At 38.4% G+C, this 23,262-nt stretch overlaps 1 protein-coding gene across 1 annotated transcript in view; it reads right to left on the reverse strand.

The window, feature by feature from the left end:
- The window catches only part of BLVRA (biliverdin reductase A), a 70,992-nt gene that overhangs the window by 21,673 nt on the left and 26,057 nt on the right, over window positions 1-23,262 (reverse strand). The window contains exons 3-5 of the mRNA XM_044920211.1: window positions 17,717-17,838; window positions 15,561-15,680; window positions 14,329-14,426 (exon numbers count right to left, since the gene is read on the reverse strand). Of these exons, the coding sequence (XP_044776146.1) occupies window positions 14,329-14,426; window positions 15,561-15,680; window positions 17,717-17,838 (340 nt within the window). The remainder of the gene's footprint in view (window positions 1-14,328; window positions 14,427-15,560; window positions 15,681-17,716; window positions 17,839-23,262) is intronic.

Here is a 23,262-nt window from a genome sequence, read left to right on the forward strand (position 1 = left end):
AGACAAACCCAAATTTAGAACATTCTACAAAATAACTGGCCTGTAACCTTCCTAACTACCAAGGAGAATAAGGAACTGTCCAGAGCAGAGACAATGTGATGTGTCAAGTGAAGACAATATGTGGTTTTAAACTAAATCAGTTTGGTATAAAAAATGTTATTAGGAAAACTAGGACAATTTGAATGGGGTCTGAATCTCTAATCTGAGGCTTAGATGATAGTATGTACCAATGTTAATTTCCTCAATTTTTTTTCATTTTTAAATTGAGGAGTAACAGTCGCATATAATTATATATGTTTAAAGTGTTGATTTGATAAGCATATACATTGTGGGATGATTACCAAGAGAAAGGTATTTAACACATCCATCACCTTGCACAGTTAACTCTGTGTGTGTTTGTGATGAGAATGTTTTAAGGTCTACTTTCAGCAATTTGCAAGCATATTAATTGTAGTTACATGACACACATTATATTTTCAGAACTTTACCTTTTTTTTTAAAGATTTTATTTGAGAGTGAGCAAGAAAGTGAGCAAGAAAGAGAGAGAGCAGGAACACAAGTGGGGGGGAGGGGCAGAGGGAGAGGTAGCAGCAGACTCTCTGCTGAGCAAGGAGTCCAATGTGGGGCTTGATCCCAGGACTCCAAGATCATGACCTGAGCCAAAGGCAGATGCTGAACCGACTGAGCCACCTAGGTGCCCCAAACTTCATCTTTTTCTAACTGAAAATGTGTACCCTTTGACCTATATTGCCCTATTTCTCCCTCCCCCAGCCAAGGCAACTATCATTCTAATCTCTGTTTCTATGATACTGGCTTTTCCCCCCCTTTTTTAAAAGATTCTGAATATAAGTGAAACCATACAGTATTTTTTCTCTGTCTGGGTTGTTTCACTTAGAATACTGTGGTTCTAGGTTCATCATGCTGTTGCAAATTGCAGGATTTCCTTCTTTTTTATGACCGAATAATATATATATTATAAAACTCACTGCAGCATTATTCACAATAGCCAATACAGGGAAACAACCTGAATGTTCTTCAGTGGGTGAGTGGGTAAAGAAAATGTGATTGATATATATGTAATAACATATATATAATATGTACAGATATATAGCTACATGATACATGTAATATATGACATATATGCGATATTAATGAATAATACATATAATTACATACTGTATATGGTTATATATAACATATTTTATATCTATATTATTACATATGTAATATATCCATTACATTTTCTGTATACATACACACACACAGTTTGCAAATATTTTTCCCATTCTATAGGTTGACATTTCAATTTACTGATTGTTTTCTTTACTGTGCAGAAGCTCTTTAGTTTGATGTAGATCTATGTTTATTTTAGCTTTTGTTGCCTGTGCAGTTGGTGTCTTTTCCAAGACAACAGTGCTAAGACCAAAGTCAAGGATTTTCCTGTTTTCTTTTAGGAGTTTTACAGTTTCAGGTAAGTCTCTTTTTTTATGATTTGTCTTTGATACATGTCAAGATACTTTTTTGTGACTGGTGTAAGACAGGAGTCCAGTTTCATTCCTTTGCATGTACATATCCAGTTTTCCTAAAAGCACTGATTAAAGAGACTACCCTTTTTCCATTGCACGTTTGTGGAGTCCTTGTCAAAAATTAGTTGGGGCGCCTGGGTGGCTCAGTTGTTAAGCGTCTGCCTTCGGCTCAGGTCATGATCCCAGGGTTCTGGGATCGAGTCGCACATCGGGCTCCCTGCTCCGCGGGAAGCCTGCTTCTCCCTCTCCCACTCCCCCTGCTTGTGTTCCTGCTCTCGCTATGTCTCTCTCTGTCAAATAAATTAAAAAAAAAAAATTAGTTGACCACATAAACATGGGTTTATGTCTGAGCTATCTATTCTGTTCCACTGGTCTGTGTGTCGATTTTATGCCAGTACCATACTGTTTTGATTCCTATAGTTTTTTTTTCTTTTTTAAAGATTATTTATTTGAGAGTGAGCGAGCAAACGCACATGCATGAGTGGGGGGAGGGGCAGAAGGAGAAGCAGGCTCCCCGATGAGCAGGGAGCCCAATGCGGAGCTTGATCCCAGGATCTTGAGATCATGACCTGAGCTGAAGGCAGATGTTTAACTGACTGACCCACCCAGGTGCCCCTTGATTCCTAAAGCTTTGTATCAGAGGCTGTAATAACAAAGTGTGTGTTTTTTTTTTTTTTTTTTTAAGAGAGAAAGCGAGCCAGCAGGGCGGACGGGGAGAGGGGGAGAGAGAGAATCTTAAGCAGGCTTCACGCTCAGCCTGGAGCCTGACACAGGGCTAAGTCTCACGACCCTGAGATCATGACCTGGGCCGAAATCAAGAGTTGGATGTTTAACTGACTGAGCCACCCAGGTGCCCCTCCAGATTTATTCTTCATTCTCAAGATTGCTTTTGGTATTTGGGGTCTCTTGTGGTTCCACACAAATTTCAGAATAGTTTCTCTATTTCTGTAAAAAATGCCACTGGAATTTTGCTAGGGACTGCACTGAATCTGTAGATTGCTTTAGAAAGTATGGACTTTTTAACAGTATCTATCCTTCCAATACAAGAACATGAGGCATCTTTCCATTTATTTGGGTCTTCTTCAATTTCTTTCTTTTTTTTTTTTTTGTGGACAAAATCTTTTATTAGTTTTACAGACCTCATCAGTGTCCCTGGTAGTACCGTTATGACCATTTTACCTAACTTAGAACTAAATGAGAAAATTTTTTCAACTGCAGTCCTTTCTCACCTATGGATATTTCCCTTAGCACTGTTCACCTTATAAAATAGGACACATCCTGTTACTTTTTGCCTGACAAACTTCTTTCGTAAGCAAAAGCCTATTCAGGGAATTAATGTTCAAATGGTCAAGATTATCAAATGCACCAGTGTTTCGAGATATTTGCCAGCTATCCAAAGCCAAGAATTAGATGGTTGACGCCCAAATACTGTTGATTTACCAAACACTGAATTCTTTAAGTTCTAAAATTAATTTTTAAAGAGCTCTTTGCTTTTCATCCTGTTCAGCTGTCATCTTTCAATATTCCCTATTGTTAGATTTTGGAGTGACACTTATCAAGACCTCCAAAACCTTTCCAAACTAAAAACAAAGCTTACCCTACACTCCACTCCAAAATGGATCCTCTCATTATTTCCCATTGCACCTCTTCAAACCTTGGTTAATAATCTCCAGTGCATGATGATGACTCTTCACCCAACCTTGCTCTTTAAAGATGAAAATTCCTATCAGGAAGTGGATTTCTAGTTCTTAAGTGACAGTAAACTTCCAGTAGACTTTCTTCTCCTACAACCTAGATACAATTAACTCTACCATTAAGTAAAACATTGAATGCCTGTTTTAGGGTACTTTAAACTACGTATTTATGTGACAAAGCATTCCAGTTAACTGGGAAACTAAGTGTGACAATATATCAAGTTTACCCCATCAGAAGGCTAAATGAATTTCTTTCGTTTTTAAAAAAGTTCTTATTTAAATTCCAGTTAGTTAACATACAGTGTTATATTAGTTTCAGGTATACTCACAACACCTGGGGCTCAACACAATTGCCCTCCTTAATCCCTGTCACCTATTTCACCCATCCACCCACCGCCCCTCTAGTTACCATCAGTTTGTTCTCTATAGTTAAGAGTCTGTTCTTGGTTTGCCTTTCTCTTCTTTCCCCCTTATGACTGTTTGTTTTGTTTCTTAAATTCCACATATGAGTGAAATCATATGGTACTTTTCTCTGACTTATTTCACTTAGCATAAGACTCTTCAGCGCCACCCACATTGTTGCAGATCGCCAGATATTCTTTTTGATGGCTGAGTAAATATTCCATTGTATGTATACACATTTTCTTTGTCCATTCATCAGTTGAAGGACCTTTGGGCTGTTTCCATAGTTTGGCTATTGTAGCTGATGCTGCTATAAACACTGGGGTGCATGCTGGATCTTCTTCAGTCTCTTTCATCAGTGTCTTATAGTTTTCAGTGTACATTTCACCTCCTTGGTTAAATTTATTTCTATGTATTTTGTCTTTAATGGTACTATAAATGGGATTCCTCTCTTAATTTCTCTTTCAGATAATTTGTTTAGTGTATAAAAACACAACTGATTTCTGCATGCTAATTTTGTATGCTGCAACTTTACTTAATTTATAGTTCTAAACAGTTTTTTGGTGGAGTCTTTAAAGTATTCTGTATATAAGAGCATGTCATCTGCAAACAGAGATAATTTCACTTCTTCGTTTCTGATTTGGATGCCTTCTATTTGTATTTCTTGCCTAACTGCTCTGTCTACAACTTCTAGTACTATGTTAAACAGAACACAGTGGTAAGAGTGGGCATCCTTGTCTTGTTCCTGATCTTAGAGGAAAAGCTTTCAGTGTTTTACCATTGAGTAGGATATCAATCAGCTTCTCAATATCACCTTCATTATATTGAGAAACATTCCTTCTAAACCTAAATTTGTTCAGAATTTTTATCATAAAAGAATGTTGAATTTTGTCAAATACCTTTTCTGCATCTATTGAGATGATGATATATTTATCCTTCTTTATGTTAATGTGATGTACCACATTTAACGATTTACATATGTTGAATGATCCTTGCATCCCAGGGATGAATACCAATAAATCATGGTATATGATCCTCTTAATATGTTCTTGAATTTGGTACTAGTATTCTGGTGAAGATTTCTGCATCTATGTTTGTCATGGATATTAGCCTGCAATTTTCTTTTCTCTTAATGTACTTGTTTGGGATGATGGAATTTTGGTAATGCTGACCTAGTAAAATGAGTTAGGAAGTGTTCCTTCCTCTTTAATTTTCTGGAAGAGTTTAAGAATTGGTAAAAATTCTTTAAATGTTTGGTAGAATTCACCTGTGAAACCATCTCACCCTGGACATTTATATGTTGGTATTTATTATTATTATTATTTATCTAATCTCCTTCCTCATTATTGGTCTGTTCAGTTTTTCTATTACTTCATGATTAAATCTTGGTAAGTTATGTGTTTCTATGAATCTATCCATTTCTTCTAAGTTATCTAATTTGTTGGCATGTAATTGATCATAGTAGTCTCTTATGATTCTTTGTATTTCTGTGGTATCAGTTATACTGTCTCCTCTCTCACATTCATGATTTTATTAATTCCAGTCATCTTTTTTTCTTGGTAACCTTTCTAGCTAAAGGTTTGTCAATTTTATTTTTCTTTAAAAAAAAACAACTCAGTTTATTGATCTTCTCCATCATCTTTCTAGTTTCTTTTTCATTTATTTCTGCTGTAATCTTTATTATTTTCTTCTGTTAAGTTTGTTCTTCCTTTTCCATTTCCTTGAAATGTAAAGGTAGGTTGTTTGAGATCTTTCTTTTTTCTTAATGTAGGTGTTTATTACCTTAAACTTCCCTCTTAGAAATGTTTTTGCTGGATGCGATAATTTTTGGTATGTTTCCATTTTCATTTATCTCAAAAATTTTTAAAATTGCCCTTTTGATTTCTTCTTTGATTGGCTGTTTTTTCAGAAGTGCGTTGTTTACGTATTTGTGAATTTTCCAGCTTTCCTCCTATTATTTATTTTTATATAATATCATGTGGTCACAAAAGGTAATACTTGATAAGATTTCAATCTTATGAGATTTGTTAAGACTTGTTTGTGACCTAATATATGATCTATATTCCACGTTCCATTCTTCTTGAAAAGAATGTAGTTCCTGTTGCTGTTGTTTGGAATGTTCTTTATATGTCTATTGGGTCCATTTGGTCTGAAGTGTGGTTCAAATCCATTATTTCCATATTATATTTCTATCTAGATGATTTATCCATTGTTGAAAAGCACAGTATTGAAGTCCCCTACTATTATTGCACTGCTGTCTATTTTTGTCTTCAGATCTATAAATTGTCTAATATATGTAGGTGCTCCAATATTGGGAGCATATAAACTTACAATTGTTACAATCTCTTAATGAATTGATCCCTTTATCATTATATTATGACCTTCTTTATCTCTTGCTACATCTTTTCACTTTTCTATTTTGTCTGATATAAATATAGCTACTCCAGCTTCTTTTGGTTTTCATTTGCATGGTTTATTTTTTTTTTTAAAGATTTTATTATTTTTTTTTTAGAGAGCGAGCGAGAGAGAAACAGCGTCAGAGGGAGAAGCAGGCTCCCCGCTGAGCCGGGAGCCCAATGTGGGACTTGATCCCAGGACCCTGGGATCGTAAACTGAGCCGAAGGCAGACGCTTAACCATCTGAGCCACCCAGGCGCCCCATTTGCATGGTTTATTTTTCCATCCTTCCAGTTTGGGCCTATGAGTCTTCCTGTAGGCAGCATATAATTGGATTTTTTTTTTAATTCATTGAGCCACCCTGTCTTCTAGTGGAAAATTTAAGTCATTTACATTAAGAGTAATCACTGATAGGTAACGCTTTTGTCTTTTTAACCTATATGTTAGAGTTCAAAGTGCTAGAATTCACTACTGCAGTATTCAGAGTACTTTGAATTTAACTATATATTTACTTTTGCCAGTGAATTTTATACTTTCATATATTTTCATGCTACTAATTAGCATCCTTTCATCTCAGCTTGAAGAACTCCCTTTAGCATTTCTTGTAAGGTCTATGATGATAAATTACCCCAGCTTTTATTTGCCTGGGAAAGTCTTTCTCTTTCCTTCATTTCTAATGTCCGTGGTTGACAGTTGTCTCTTGGTTGACTGTATTTTTCTTTGAGCACCTGGAAGGCCTGCTGGGTTTCTGCTAGGAAATCTGCTGCCTTATCAGGATTGCCTTGTATGTGGTGAGTCTTTTTTCTCTTGCTGCTTTTGAAATTCTTTGTTTTTTTATTTTTCTTTGAGAGCTTGGCTGCAGTGTGTCTCAGTAAAGATCATTTTGGTTTAAGTCATTTTGGGGACGGTTGAGCTTCATTTTTCCAGGATGACCATATCTCTCCCCAGATTTACTAATTTTTAACCATTATTTCTTTAAATGAGTTTTCTCTCCCTTTTGCTCTCCCTTCTCCTTCTCAGACTCCCATAGTATGAACATTGTTTCAACTGATGCTGTCCTATAATTCACATTCACTTTCTTCACTCTTTCTCAGTCTAATTTTTTTCTCCCCCCGTGATTGGATAATATCAAGAGATCTGTCTTCAAGTTCACAGATTCTTTCTTCTGCCTGATTGAGCTTGCTGTTGAAGCTCTACTGAATTTTTCATTTCATCCAACATATTCTTAAGCTCCAGAATTTGTTTCGTTCTTGTGATTTCTACCTTTGTTGAACTTCTCATTTTGTTCATGTACTGTTTTCCTGAGTTCATTTACTATGTTCTCTTGACTCGTGCTGAGCTTCCTTCAAATGATTATTTTGAATTCTTTTTCAGGTAACTTGCAGATTTCCACTTCTTTTGGGTCAGTTACTGGAAAATTGTTGTATTCCTTGGTGGTGTCATGTTTCTGTTTTTTTCATATTTCTGCTGACTTTTTCACTGATGTCTGTATTGAAAGAGCAGTCACCTTAGTATCTTTCAGCAATGTTTTGCCATTTGTCATATATGGTCTCTATTATGATGAGGTAGTTTCCTTTTATTCCTAGTTTGTTGAGTGTTTTTATCATTAAAGGGTGTTAAATTTTGTCAAATGCCTTTTCTGCATCAATTGAGATGATCACATGAGTTTTGTCCTTCATTCTGTTAATGTGGTGTATTACATTATTTTTTTTTAAAAAGATATTTCTTTTTAAGATTTTATTTATTAATTTGTCAGAGAGAGAGACAGAGAGAGCACAAACAGGGAGAGCAGCAGGCAGAGCATGCAGAGGGAGAAGCAGGCTCCCCGATGAGCAAGGAGCCCGATGTGGGACTCAATCCCAGGACCCTGGGATCATGACCTGAGCCGAAGGCAGACGCTTAACTGACTGAGCCACCCAGCCATCCCTACATTCATTATTTTCATGTGTTGACCCAATTCTTACATCCCAGGAATAAATCCCACTTGGTCATGCTGATCCTTTTAATATGCAGGTGAACCTGGTTTGCGAGCATTTTGCTGAGAATTTCTGCATCTGTAGTCATCAGGAAGATTGCTCTGTAGTTTTCTTGCAGTAACTTTGTCTGGCTTTGGTATCAGAGCAATGCTGGTCTCATAAAATAAGTCTGGAAATGTTCTTTCCTCTTTTTAAGGAACTTCTGAGGAGAGTTGATGTTACTTCTATAAATGTTTGATAGTATTCTCCAGTGAAGTCATCTGGTCCTGGGTTTTTCTAGTTAGGAGGTTACTGTTTCAGTCTCCTTACTAGCTACAGGTATGTACAGAATTCTATTTATGATTCAGTTGGTATTCTGTATGTTTTTAGGAATTTATCCATTTAGTCTATAATATCCAATTGCTGAGTATATTTGTTCATAGTAGTGTCTTGTATTTCTGTGGCACGTTATAATGTCTCCTTTCACTTCTGATTTTATTTGAATCTTTTTTCTTCCTAGTTAATCTAGCTAAGGGTTTGTCAATTTTGTTAATCTTTTAAAAACCCATTGTTAGTTTTAGTTTCCTTGATTTTTTCTATTGTTCTTCCATTATTTATTTCACTTATTTCTATTCTAATCTTTATTATTTTCCTTTCTTCTGCTAACTTTTGATTTAGTTCAGTCTTCTTCTGGTTCCTTCAGGTGTAAAGTTAGGTTGTTGGCCTGAAATCTTCCTCGTTGTTTAATGTGTTTACTGCCATAAATGTCCTTTGTAGCACTGCTTTTACTACATCCCATAAATTTTGGTATGTTGTATTTTCACTTTCACTCTCTCAAAATATTTCTAATTATCCTTGTGATTTTTTTTCCTTCAACCATTGGCTGATTAAGAGTATGCTGTTTAATTTTCATGTATTTGTGGGTTTTCCAGTTTTTCTTCTGCTAGTGATTTGATTTCTAGTTTAATTCCACTATGTTCTGAAAGATACTTAGCATGATTCCAATCTTTTTAAATTTGTTAAGACTTGTTGTGGCCTACATATGGTCTATTCTGGAGAATGATCTATGTGTGCTTGAGAAGAATGTGTGTTCAGGGGCGCCTGGGTGGCTCAGTCCAACTCTTGATTTCAGCTGGTATCATGATCTCAGGGTTATGGGATCAAGTCCACTTTGGGCCCCATGCTCAGCAGGGAGTCTGCTTGAGATTCTCTCCTTCTCTCTCTGCCCCTCCCCCTGCTGGTGTGTGCGCTCTCGCTGTCTAATAAATAAATCTTTAAAAAAAAAAAAAAGAATGTGTGTTCTGCTATTATTGGATGTGTTTTGTATATGTCTGTTCAATTGGTCTATAGTGCTGTTCAAGTCCTCGGTTTCATATATTGATCTTTATCTGGTTTTCCTACCCATTACTCAAAGTGAAGTACTGAAGTCTCCTACTATTATTGTGCACCTTCAACAATGTTTGCTTCATATATTTGGGAGCTCTAATGTTAGGTGAACTGACCCTTCTATCATTATATAATGTCTTTCTTCATCTCCTATGACACTTTCTCACTTAAAGCCTATTTTGTTTGATACAAACATAACTTTTTGCTCTTTTCATTACCATTTACATGGAATATCTTTTTCCATCTTTTCACTTTTAGGCCATGTGTGTCTTTGGATCTGAGGTCTCTCGTAGATAGTATATAGTTGGGACCTTATTTTTGTTTTTTTTTTTGTTTTAATCCACTGAACCAATCTAAGTCTTCTGATTAGGGAGTTTAACCATTTACATTTGAAGTGATCACTGACAGGAAAAAACTTACTACTGCCATTTTGTTAGCTGTTGTCTTACAGTATTTTGTCCTTTTCCTCTCTTACTGTCTTCTTCTGAGTTTTGTTAATTTTTTCTGTGGTGATGTGTTTTGATTCATTTCCTTTTGTGTATCTTCTCCAGATATTTTTATGTGGTCACTATGGGGATTATATAAAACATCTAGCTATAATAATCTATTTCTATATTTCTATTTATATTGTCTATCCATTAACAGATTTATAGTTATTTTTTATGCTGTCTTTTTAATTTTATACCAGAATTAAAAATGATTTATGAACCAACAAAATACTACAGGATTCTATATTTGTCTTTATATTTACCTTTACCAGAGAGCTTTTTATTTTTGTATGCTTTCGTGTTGCTGTTTAACATACTTTTGCTTCACTTTAAAAGACTCCCTTTAGCATTTCTTGTTGAGTAGGTCTAATGGTGATTAACTCCTTCAGCTATTATTTGTCTGAGAAAGTTTTAATTTCACCTTCATTTCTAAAGGACAGTTTTGGTGAATATAGTATTGGTTGGCAGTTGTTTTCCTTTCAACAAATTGAATACACCATCCCACTCCCTCTAGCTTATAAGATTTCTGCTGAGAATTCTGCTAATAATCTTACAGGATCTCCTTTATATATGACAAGTCACTTTTTTCTTGCCTTTTTCAAGATTTTACCTTTATCTGTGATCTTGAAAGTATGATTATAATGTGTCTTGGTGTGGATCTCTGCAATTATCCTAGTTGGAGTTCATCGTCTTGAATTTGTATTCCATTTCCTTCTTCAAATTTGGGAAGTTTTCAGCCATTATTTTTTTCAAATAAGCTCACTAACCCTTTCTTGAACTTCTCCTTCTGGGACTTGCATAATGCATATATTGATCTATTTTGTGGTGTACCATAAGTCCCTAAGCTTACTTCACTTTTCTTCATTCTTTTTTCTTTTTGTTCCTTTGACTCAAATTTCAAATTACCCATCTTCAAGTTTACCAATTCTTTCTTCCACTTGATCAAGTTTACTGTTGAACCCATGCATATTTTTCAATCCAATCATTATATTCTTCATCTCTAGAATTTTTTTATTCCTTTTTATAGTTTACATCTCTTTGTTGATATATTTTCATTTTGTTCATGCACTGTTTTCCTGATTTTATTTACTAGTCTGTGTTCTCTTTTAGCTGACTGAGCATTTTTTAGAGTTATTTTGAATTCTTTGTCCAGTAATTCATAGATCTCTATTTCTTTAGGATCAGTTTCTGGAGATTAATTTTGTTCCTTTGAGAGGCCAATGTTTCCCTGTTCCTTTTTATGCCCTGTGATCATTTGTTGAGATCTATTTGGAAAAACAGCCACTTCTTCCAGTCTTTACAGACTGACTTTGTACAAAGAAAAGACCTTCACCAATCAGCCAGGCTAGCAATTCAAGGGGTCTCTCAAATCTTTTCTGGGGATGTGTCTTCTCTGGGATTATATGTGTAATTTCCAACTGAAAGAGGCTTGCCTCTGTTCTCAAAAACCTGTAATCTCTTGCTTACCCTGGTGTCTTTATGCAATACTGCACTCTCTCTGATCTGTAAGAAGCCACAATGTTTGCCTTCCTCTTAGCAGCCCCAACCTTGCATCTAAAGTACACTACTATTTCTTTCAGCACTCCAAGTCAAGAGAGGTAGAAATCAGTCCCTCAAGCAGCCCTTGAAAAACCAGAACATTGGACACATGTTCCACTCTTCTCTTTTCACCCAAGGGAGAAGCTAAGAGTTGGGAGTTTTGTCCTGATCATACCATGCTGTGCCAGGGAAGGGAAAGGGCTATGATGAGCTAATGCAATGAACTTTCTTACCTGCTTCAATGCAGCTCTTCTTGGCTTTGTGTATGCCTGGGGTACTGCAAACACTTACATGGTTTCTGGAGTCCTCACAAAGGCAACATGGTCTACATATTGCTCTTAAGTCAGTGTCTCCATGGAGGAATGAGGTCCAAGGGCTTCCTATTCCACAATCTTGCTGACATTAGTCCTAAATTATCCATAACTTTAGCCATCCAAAATGATCTCACATTTAGGTATGCTGGGTTGAATAAAATTATTACTTTCTGGGCTACAGTGTAAATGTTATAATTACATTTTCAACTCACTTTCAGTGGAGAAATTAATATTGCTAGTTGTGAACATCTGGCAACGTGGGCCCCTCAAGGGCAAGGGTCATCTTTCTGTTATTCCTACTGTCAAGCACAATATCTCATGCATAATAACTATCATGTTCTAATATGAGTTATAAATACTTGCCTAGAGAACAATAGGTCAGTTTCATTGCTAAGAACTTTTTTTCTTTTTTAAAGCCATTTATGATCTCTACATATCCACCCAGATTCTGCTTGCTCATGGAGCTAATACCAAGGTTCTAATATAACACTGATCCTTATTATCTTTTTCTCATTTTTAAAAAAATTAACTAAAGTCCATATTTTATTCAGATTTCATTAGTTTATACCTAAGGTGCTTTTTCTGTTTCAGGATAGCACATTACATTTAGTCATCATGTCTCCTTAGCTTCCTCTTAGGTTGGAAAGTTTCTTTTTTTTTTTAAAGATTTTGTTTTTATTTGACAGAGAGAGACACAGCGAGAGAGGGAACACAAGCAGGGGGAGTGGGAGGAGAAGAAGCAGGTCTCCCGTGGAGCAAGGAGCCCGATGTGGGGCTCGATCCCAGGACCCCGGGATCATGACCTGAGCCGAAGGCAGACGCTTAACGACTGAGCCACCCAGGCAGCCCGGTTGGAAAGTTTCTTAAACCTCTTTTGTTTTTTAATGACCTTGACAGTTCTGAAGAGTACTGGTCAGGCACTTTGTAGAACACCCCTCAACTGGGATTTTTCTGCTGCTATTTTCATGACTGCACTGAGGCTATGTTTTGGGGGAGGAAAACTACAGAGGTAATGGGCCATTCTCATCATATTATATTGAAGGTACATCTTATCATGACTTACCACTTTGATGTTAATTTTGATCAATTAGCTGAAGTAGTGTTTGGTTTCTCCAGTGTAAAGTGTACTCTTTTCCCCTTCTTTCTGTATTTACTCTGGAAGGAAGTCACTATGTGCAAGACTTTGTCTTTCTGAAGAAACAGCCTGCTATTTTGTAGAGTGTTCCACATTCTAGTTTGCTTGATTTTTTTACACTGTTATTTAGTATGTTCCTTTATCCCTGTATTACCTGTAAATCTCAATTATACGGTTGATGCTGTGTATATCACATCAAATGGTTTGTGACATCAGATTGACCCATATTAGCAATCTTTTGGTTAGGATGATAACAACAGAGCTCTTCATTGTAAAAGTACACTTTTTTCTTTGCAATTAGCAAGAAATCTATGGGGTATTCTTTAGTATCTTGTTCTTTGTCCATGGACATCTGCGCCATGAGAAAATGATACACAAAGGTGATGGCCTCAAAGCTCCTCTCACTCACATCAATAATCATCTATCTGCTCATTCAACCAACACCTCCTGAAGGCCTACTCAGTTTCTAGGCAGTGTTTAGCGCTGGGGCTTACAGAGGGGAAAGATGGGTTCTGTTCTTCAGCAGTACCTCTCAGTGCTACAGAGTGCTACAAGAGTTCCAATAAAGTCTGATCAGTCTACACTGGTGGTAAGTGCCAGGTGCTTTCTTCGGTGATTTTCATGTAAGTGTTCACCATACTTTGCTTATATATTAAAGATTTTCAATAGCACATATTGAAACAAAGAGTTTGTCATTTAAACTTTATTTAACTAGATCCTGAAATCCCTAAACATTCTAGTTAATTCTCATTGCCCCCATAAAGGAACTTGTGGAGGTACTGTAAAAACAAAAATCTCTGGAGGGCAGTATGGCTTAAAGGAACAATGTAGACTTCAGAGCCAGAAAGGATTGAATTCAAATTGGCTTCTCCCAATTCGTAATCATGTTACTAGCTTTGTGATCTGGCACAAATTACTTAACTTCTCTGAAGCATGGATTTGTTTACATAAGGAATTACGTAACATTCCTTTACATAAGCTCGAGAAAATACCTACTTCCAGGGGTTTCTAGGAGAATTAAATAAAATAACATATAAAGTGCTTAGCAGAGTTCCCAAGTTGCTGGCATATAGTAAATATTTGATAAATGATACTCCTCTTGAGAAACAACTCGAACTACAGAGTGTGCACAGAGAAGACAATCAATGACTCTGATTTGGACATTTTTCCAGTAGCAATGTAAGTATCATATGAATAACAGCAGAATAATATCATGACAATAGCATAAGTCGCAGCTAATTCATATTTTTCATTAGATTAAAAGAAGAGTCTCTAACAAAAGTTTGCCAATTCCCACTCATCCCTCCACCCTGTTGGCCTTCCACACACACCCATTATGTGCGCCTACAGTGCAGGGGAGTGTTGGGGGAGCTGGGAGCCCACAGGACATATCTGACATAGGGTTAAGTTTTAAAGGCAGGAAGATGGTACCAGAGACATCTTACATGCAGGAACTCTAAAAGAGGGTCTGTGTTCGACAGAATATACGTCACCTTTCTGCTCAGCCAGCTTCCACAGGTCCTGAGCTGCTGCCCAAGACAGTGTCATGGGATATTCCACAAGGACATGCTTGCCAGCATTAAGGAATTGCCTTTGGAAAAAAGAGAGAGAGAAAATACACTTCAAGTAAGCTTCACTAAAATGCCCTGCATGACAGAGAACAGACTGTTATAAATACATGTAAGTCTCTGAGTCATGAAGGAATGCAGATGCGAATCAGGGCCAGAGGATAAGGAGGATGAATTGTACGTCCTGTTACCTTCTCCTATGCTAGAAGAGGCGTTCGAGTTATGTGTTAATTTGAACATTCATCCATTCACCTACTCATATATTCAACTAGGTACTATTTGCCAGCTACTTTGGAGGAGAAACAAAAGACATTAACCTGTAAACTGCCTGCCTATTATCACATGATAGCCATAAATAAAGCCTACCAAACCATGAACAGCCAGCTCTGCCTGAGGCAGTCTGAAAAGATTTCAGTAACATCTGAAATAGGAGTAGGTGTTTTCCAGGTGCAACATGCAAGATGAGGGTATTTCACTTTGGGCAGCATATGCAGAGGCTTGGGTGTTGGGAAGTGGCTGGAACTGCCTTGTTAGTCATGCGTGGGGCTCCTCCTTCCAGGCTCAGTCCCACCAAATGCTTGAAGGGCTCTAGGCTTTGCATCTGAAGGTGGGGTAGGGGGACCTGTCACTTCTCTTGCTCCATAATGTCATCTCCCCTCTTCGATGCCACCACTACCTTCTTTCCTCACTTATCTCATGGCAAAAACAGTTCATATTAAAGGAACTCTCAGAGATATTTAAAATGTTAAAAGCACAAAGGATAAAATGTTGGCAGCTGAGCCAAACTTAGAAAGGATTACGACAATTTGCCAAAGCACAGAAAAGATGGTGGCTCCACATCCTACTATGACAAGAGACAAGCACTATTCAACCTACTGTCAATACATTTTTTACAAAGAACACTCTTTAATTCCTCGTATTGTTTTAAATTACAGTGTACTAAGTAAATATCAGTTTTACATAGTTTTTCATTTTCTTATACATTTATAACCAATAGTAAGAGTTTTGAGCATTTTGACATTTTTTAAAGGTAATGGCTCCACTGTAATTTTTCCCTTCAATTATCAAAATTTCTTTGAGAGATTTCAGCTTGCCCCGTCATTTTTATTCGCTTGCACTACTGGGCAAGGTAAGGACTACCTACATTGGAAACCCACCTGATATAGTCCTCATGGCTGGAGCTTTCACTGCAGATATAAGCAACTTCAACCTCTTGACTGGAAAGGGCATCTTCCAAAGAAATCTGCTGGACTTCCTCAATGTTCCCAAGCTCTCGTCTATTTAAGAATAACACAAATGCACCTCAAAAGTACACAGCATATCCAATAAATGAGCACCATCTTTCTCCTCTCCCCGCAACGATGTCCTGATAGCCAGCTTTTGGAAATGAAGAAACGAATTCCCTCCCTCCCTCCCACTTCCAGGACATTTTCCACCACAGAGTGAGAAAAAACAGCCTCAGGGTTTAAGTCAAGAGACCCAGCACTGAGTGCCAACACTACTGTGAACAGCCTCTATGATAAGGCAGTCTTTGAATCACTCCATCTCTAAAACAAAAACAACTGATCTCCTTTCATCTCATGAGAAGTGGTCCCTCTGATCACAGCCAGCTCCAAGCATCCGGCCAAGCACTATGACTACCAGACTTCACTCACAGTCTAAGAGAAGAAGCAAGACACACATGTAAATATATAACATCAATACAAGATGAAAATGAGAAATGTTGTGTTTGGGGGTTCAGGTGGGTAATTCAATGAAGGGACATCTAATTTAGGGTTTCAGAGTAGGCTTCCTGGGGAGATGGTAGGACTCAGCAGGTAGGTCATGAGAAACAGGGTATGTGAGAAGGGGAATGGTGTGACAGAGGCAGGGGTGCAGTAAAGCAGGGGGTATGAGCTGGCCATCTTCCCACATGCCTTGAATAGTTTAGGAGTTACCACTATATCAGTCATGGCAGCCAGTTAGCAGAAGACTGGGGTTTAAGCGACAAGGAGAGGTCCCACTTCAGCCTTGAGCCCAAGTGCTGTGTTCAACCCAGCTTCAGGTAGGGGTGCAATGGGAGTTACAGTGCTGGGTAATAATAATTTTGATCTCCCACTTATGTGCAAGTCCCTTAGAATCTTACTGAGGGGGCGCCTGGGTGGCTCAGTTGGTTAAGCGACTGCCTTCGGCTCGGGTCATGATCCTGGAGTCCCGGGATCAAGTCCCACATCGGGCTCCCTGCTCGGCAGGGAGTCTGCTTCTCCCTCTGACCCTCCCCCCTCTCATGTGCTCTCTCTCATTCTCTCTCACACAAATAAATAAATAAAATCTTTAAAAAAAAAAAAAAAAAGAATCTTACTGAGGGGAGAAGACTGACCAAGGGCAGATTCCCACCACTTCTGGGTCTCTCTAGTGCCCCAGATAGTCTGTGTGGACCATCACAATAGTTATTCATGCTTTGTTTGATTTCTCTAAAGCACTAAAAAGCAGAGAGAGGTGCCTAAGTTGCTCCCCACCTTCTCTCCTCAGCCAACACAGTACCTACAACATCTTGTTCACAATTAACACTCATAAATGACATTATACGGTGTTAGTTTGGTGAGTGGTGTATGTAAGAAAGTGGTGAGTGGTGGAGGAAGGTGCTGAGTGAGTGTGGGTCAGAGAAGAAGAAACACGGTGGGAAGTCTGGTTTTGATTGAGTTATAGCAGATAAATGAAGTTACAGGAGATAAAAGTGAGGCTCAAAGTTATCAAAGGGAAAAGGATACACATGGCTTAGATGATGGGCTTTGGAATCAAATAGACCTGTGTTCAAATCCAGGTCTTAGACTTTTAGACTTTCTAGCTGTGTGTCCACAGGCAAATTACATAACCTCTCTACCTCTCTGTGGCTCCCTTTCTTTATCTGTAAAGTGGTGTTGATAATGGTATCTATGTCACATAGCCCAAGGCCATTGCATGGATGGCTGTCATGATAACTGATATAATGATTAACTGGCACACATTGATAGCCTTCTTTCTAGGCCAACCCACCATGTGTTCATTGTGCCCCTTTTGTGTAACCATCAGGCCCTGCTCTCATCCTCCCTGCCTGTCTTCACAGTCCCCTCGAGGCTGACTCGCTGTATATCCCAGCTGCAGATACAGCACTCCAGCTCCCAGACCCATCCCAACTTGAGATCTCGTGGGGCTGACCCTGAGCACGGTTCTCTGGAATGACCCCAGAGCCGGCTCTCTCTCTCCTGGGTCTGGAGAATCTCTATGTCCCAAGCCCTAATTCACCTCACTGGCCTTGCCCTGAATTACAAGGCACAAGACAAATGCCAGCCACCTGGACACGAAGCCAATCAGGTTCAGGAAAGCCGAGGAAGCATGTGGACTCCGCAAGTCCCGGATCCGCACGGAGCCGGCTCTGCCAACGCCAACCACCACCACGCCGAACTTCTTCTCAGGCTGAAACACAAGGGACCGGAGTAGAATTTAAAGACAGTCAATGCCTCTAGCACAGAACAGCAAAACCAAGACATATCAGCAGGACCCGTCGGAGTCCAGACAGGGAAGGAAAGGAGCCAGCCCAGAACACACAAGAAGCCGTAGCACGTAAGGGTGGAAGAAGACACCCCCTGAAATGAGAGCTCAGGGAGAGGTCAGCTCCACCCGAGGCATCTTTCTACAGGAGCTCTGACTGTGTCATCCACAGAGAAGGCTCCTCACATTTGGCGTTCCATTTCCACTGCCCCCTCTCCAAAGATGAGAGATTTTCCTCCTGAAGTCGTATCTCCGTACTCCCTGAATCCTCCTCCAGTGGACACACAATCTGATACAGCCAGGAGTCATTCAGGGCCACAGCTGCTTAGAGAGATGCTGGCACACAGGACCCAGGGCAAACCGTGAGCTGTCACCGTACTCAGACTCCCCACTACAGCTTTCTGAGTTCCAACCAACTTCACTCCCACCCTGGTGGGGAAGCTCACCCAGTATTCAGGTGTACTGCTGGTGGCTGTGTGCAAAGTGAAAAATCAAGTCGCTATAGATCCAAACGGATAAAAATTACCTCGACACACCCCTCAAACCCAGTTCTTCTTGGATGTCTCTGAGCGTAGAAATGGGAATGTCATCTCGGATTCACCCCTTCCTGCCACCTGGGTTATCTGTCCGTCACCACTTCCCACCGATTCTGCCCCTTCCTGTGTCCACTGCCCTAGGGTTGGCCCAGGATTTGTTTGCCTAAATCACCAACTGGTCTGACTCCTTCTAATCTCATTCTTTCCACACATCATCCACAGGCCTGCCTGCCAGAGCAGTTGCTTAAGATAAAAACTAAGTCCCTCCCCTGATTAAAGCCCTTCATTTTCCCAACTGTTATTGACTGACTGTGTCCTCCCAAAATTCATATACTGACTAGTATGATGGTATCAGGAGATGGGGCCTTTGGGAGGTGACTAGGATTAGAGGAGGCCCTGAGGAAGGAGCCCTCATGAATGGGATTAGTGCCCTTAGACGAGTCACAAGAGACCTTGCTTCCTCTCTCTGCTCTCTGCCCATGTGTCAGCAGTCTGCAACCTGGAAGAGAGCCCTTACCAGAACCTGACCATGGAGCCTGATCTCAGACTTCTAGCCTCCAGAATGGTAAGAAATAAATTTCTGTTCTTTATTAGCCATCTGGTCTATGGTACTTTATCATAGCAGCCCAAACTAAGACACCAACTAAAGAGAGAAAAATACTGAAGTCCAAGTTCTTAAAAAAAAAAAAAATACTGAATCATTACGCTGTACTATTAATATTATTATCCTGAAACTAATATATTATTATATGTCAACTATATCTCAATTAAAAAAATACTTTAAGATGAAAAAAAGAAAAAAGCCTCTCTGCCCCTTGGTGTTCATGGAACAAAAACATAAAAAAATTTTCATTTTCTACCCCAGCCCCTCACCCAAGGTATATTTCCCTCAGACTCTCCCATCTCGGTAAATGCCACCACCATCCACTCAGTTGCTCAGGTCCTTAAACTTGGGAGTTATCCTTGCCTTTTTTCTCTGTCCCACATTCCATACCCAATTCATCAACAAATCGCCAAGATCCATCCATAAGCCTTCTATCTACTTCTGTCCATTCTTCATTGCTACCCCCTAATCCAAGTCACAATCTCATCCCTTGGACTGTTCCAGTAACCTTATTATAACTGGTCCCCCTGCTTTACTCTTTCTCCTGTTCTGTCTATTCTTCATACAGCAGCAAGAATGATCTTTAGACTAAATATGATCAGATAATTATCTGCCACTCCCCACCTGCCTCTCAGCTTACAACTCTCTGGAGGTGGGCTCCCTGCTCTGCAGGGAGCCTGCTTCTCCCTCTCCCACTCCCCCTGCTTGTGTTCCCTCTCTCGCTGTGTCTCTCTCTGTCAAATAAATAAATAAAATCTTTAAAAAAAAAAAAAAAAAGGGCGCCTGGGTGGCTCAGTCGTTGAGCGTCTGCCTTCGGCTCAGGTCATGATCCCAGGGTTCTGAGATCGAGTCCCGCATCGGGCTCCTTGCTCGGCGGGAAGCCTGCTTCTCCCTCTCCCACTCCCCCTGCTTGTGTTCCTGCTCTAGCTATCTCTCTGTCAAATAAATAAATAAAAAATTAAAAAAAAAAACAAAAAAAAAAACAACTCTCTGGAGGCCACCTATTATACTCAGAATTAAACCCAAACCACTTACTGTGGTCTACAAAGGCCTTCGTGATCTGGCCCTGCCTATCTCTCTTAGCTCATTTCCCAGCCCTCTCCCTCTTGTCATACTGGCCTTCTTCCTGCTCTTTTAGTACGTCATAGTCATTTGCACCTCAGGGCCCTTGCATGTATGGTTTACTTTGAAAAGTGTCAGGCTCCAGGGATGTATTGTGGACAGACCCTGCTCTTAACAGAGATTTTAAAGAAAGGAGAGAGCAAACAAGTCAACATATGAATTAAATATGAAAGTCTTGGGGTAACTGGGTGATGGACATTAAAGAAGGCATGGGATGTAATGAGCACTGGGTGTTATATAAGGCTGATGAATCACTGATCTCTACCTCTGAAACTAATAATACACTATGTTAATTAATTGAATTTAAATTTAAAAAAAAGGCAATTTAAAAACAAGCAAGCAGGAAGGCCAGAATATTAAAATAAAAACAACCATTTTAGTTGACTACATTAAAAAAAACAAACAAAAAAAACCCCATAAAGCTGTCTGGTATCTCCCATCTCTCTCTTATCCTAAAACTTTTCTTCTTTATACAACACTCATCTTTTAAATATTTTAAAACCACTTTTGTCTATACAATAAACAAAATAAATATTTAATAAATAAGTAAGTAGGCAAATCTTTACCAAAGACTTCTTTACCAAACATTGAGGCCTTCCAAACTTGGCTCTGTCTACTTCTTCTGGTCACCTCTCCCACGGTGTACCTTTAGACTTCTGACTTTCCAAACAACTGGAGAGTATGTAAAACTTTGTATGTTTGCTAACTTTAAGCCTTTGCAAATCCTGTGTCCCTTGAGCTCCTCCCCACTGCCCACCTGTACACCTTCAAAGCTTTCGAGACCTGGGCATCTTATGAAGCCCTTTCTGATGCTATTGGTTATTCTTTGCATTTAATAAAATTCACCCATTTTAGTGTACATTTCTATGAGTTTTGACCAACGTACAGTCATATTACTACGATAAATCAAGATGTAAAACAGTTCTATCACCCTCCTCCAAAATTACCTATGCTCCTTTGTAGTCAAACCCTACACCCACTCCAGGCAACCACTGTTTGCTCACTGTCTCAATAGTTTTGCCTTTTCCAGAAAGTCATATAAATGAAGTCATACAATATGTAGTCTTTTGAGTCTGGCTTCAACTTAGCATAATGAATTTTTTATCTATGTTGTTACATGTATCAGTAATTTCTTTCTTTTTATTACTGAGTAGCAGTGGTCCACTGTATGAATATACTGGTATGTTTATCCATTTGGCAAATGAAGAACATTTGTGATGCTCCCAGTTTGAATGAATTCATAATTCATTCTATTATGAATAAAGCTGCTATAGTCAGTCATTGACTAGTATTTGTGTAAACACAGTTCTTACTTAACTTGGGTAAATACCTGGTGTAAGAGTCGCTGGAGTCATATGTTAAGTCATATGTTTGAGACTTAACATTAAGTCATATGTTATGTTTGCTGGGTTATATGTTAAGTGTAGATTTAACTTTATGAGAAACTGCCAAACTGTTTACCAACATGAACCCTGGAATGACCATATGTACTATTTTGCATTCCCACCACCAAGGTCGGAGTTCTACATTCTCACCAACATCTGGTACCATCAGATTTCTCTCCTCCTTTTCATTTCAGCCATTATAGTTGGTATGTTGTGATATCTGTGATTTCTACTTACATTTCCATAGTGACTAGTGATGTTGAGGATTGTTTCATGTGCTTATTTGCCATCTGTATATCTACACTGATGAAGTGTCTATTCAAATCTTTTGTGACCTTCTATTGGGTCGTCTGTTTTCTTATTATTGAGTTTTTAGGGTTTTTATGTATTTTTGATATTGAATTCATTTGTCAAATTTGTAATTTGCAAACAGCTTCTAGTCTGTAGCATGTCTTTTCATTTTCTTAAGAATGTCATTTGAGGAGCTAAAGTTCTTAATTTGGATGAAGTCCAACTTATCAAAAAAATTTTAATGTATCATTCTTCTGGCTAACACAAGGACACAAAGACTTTTCCCTATGCTTTCTTTCAGCAGTTTTATAGTTTAAGGTTTATAGTTTTAGTTACTTTATGTTCTGATTTGAATTAGTTTTTGTATATGGTGTAAGGTATGAATCAAGGTTCTTTTAAAAAATTTTTTAGGTAGAGAGGCAGTCTCTCGAATGTGTATTCCACAGGCTCTTTCAACTGCCTACAATGAGACAGAGGTGTGCCAGGCTTGTATGTAAATACACCCAGACTTCACACCCGGCTCATGTGCCATCTCTGCTGAAAGCCATGAAGAGTTTTTTTTCCCGTCTTTGTAGATGATATCCAATTGTTCCAACAAAAATTTATTGAGAAAAAGTATTTTTTTTCATTGAAATGCCTTTGCACCTTTGTGGTATTGTCTCGATTGTTGTAGTTTTATAGTAAGTTTTCAAACCAGTTACTGTCAACCTTCCAACTTTTTTTTTCTTTTCCAAAATTTTAGTTCTCCTGCCCTTACATAAAAATTTTGAATCAACTTGTCCATTTCTACCAAAAAGAAAACATCTGCCAGGATTCTGAATGGGATTACACTGAATCTACAGATTAGTTTGGGAAAAAACAAACATCTTGGAATAGTGAATCTTCAAATTCATGAACATTGTACATATCCATATATTTAGGTCTTCTTTGATTTCTTTCATTCTATCATTTTCAGTGTATGAATCTTGTTTTGTTAAATTTACACCTAAGTATTTTATGACTTTTAGTGCTATTGTAAATAGTATTTGGCTTTTAGTTTCCACTTCTAAATTGTTTATTGCAAATAATTAATTTTTGTATATTGACTTGAATCTTGTAAACTTGAACTAATCACTTTTAGCAGCTTTTTTTGTAGATTCTGTCAGATTTTCTACATAGACCATAAGTCAGACATAAACAGAGATGGTTTCACTTCTTCCTTCTCAATCTGCACTGCTTTATTCATTTTCTTGCCTTACTGCACTGGGTAGGTCTTCCACTAGATTAGTGAGAGAAGACATTCTTGCTCACTTTCTAATCTTAGGGGGAAAACATTGGGTCTTTAACATGAAAAATGATGTTTAGCTGTAGATTTTTTTTGTAGCTACCCTTTATCAGGATGTGAATATTTCCTTCTATTCATATCTTGCTG

The sequence above is a fragment of the Neomonachus schauinslandi genome, chromosome 12 (assembly GCF_002201575.2).
Source record: "Neomonachus schauinslandi chromosome 12, ASM220157v2, whole genome shotgun sequence".
Lineage (NCBI taxonomy): Eukaryota > Metazoa > Chordata > Mammalia > Carnivora > Phocidae > Neomonachus > Neomonachus schauinslandi.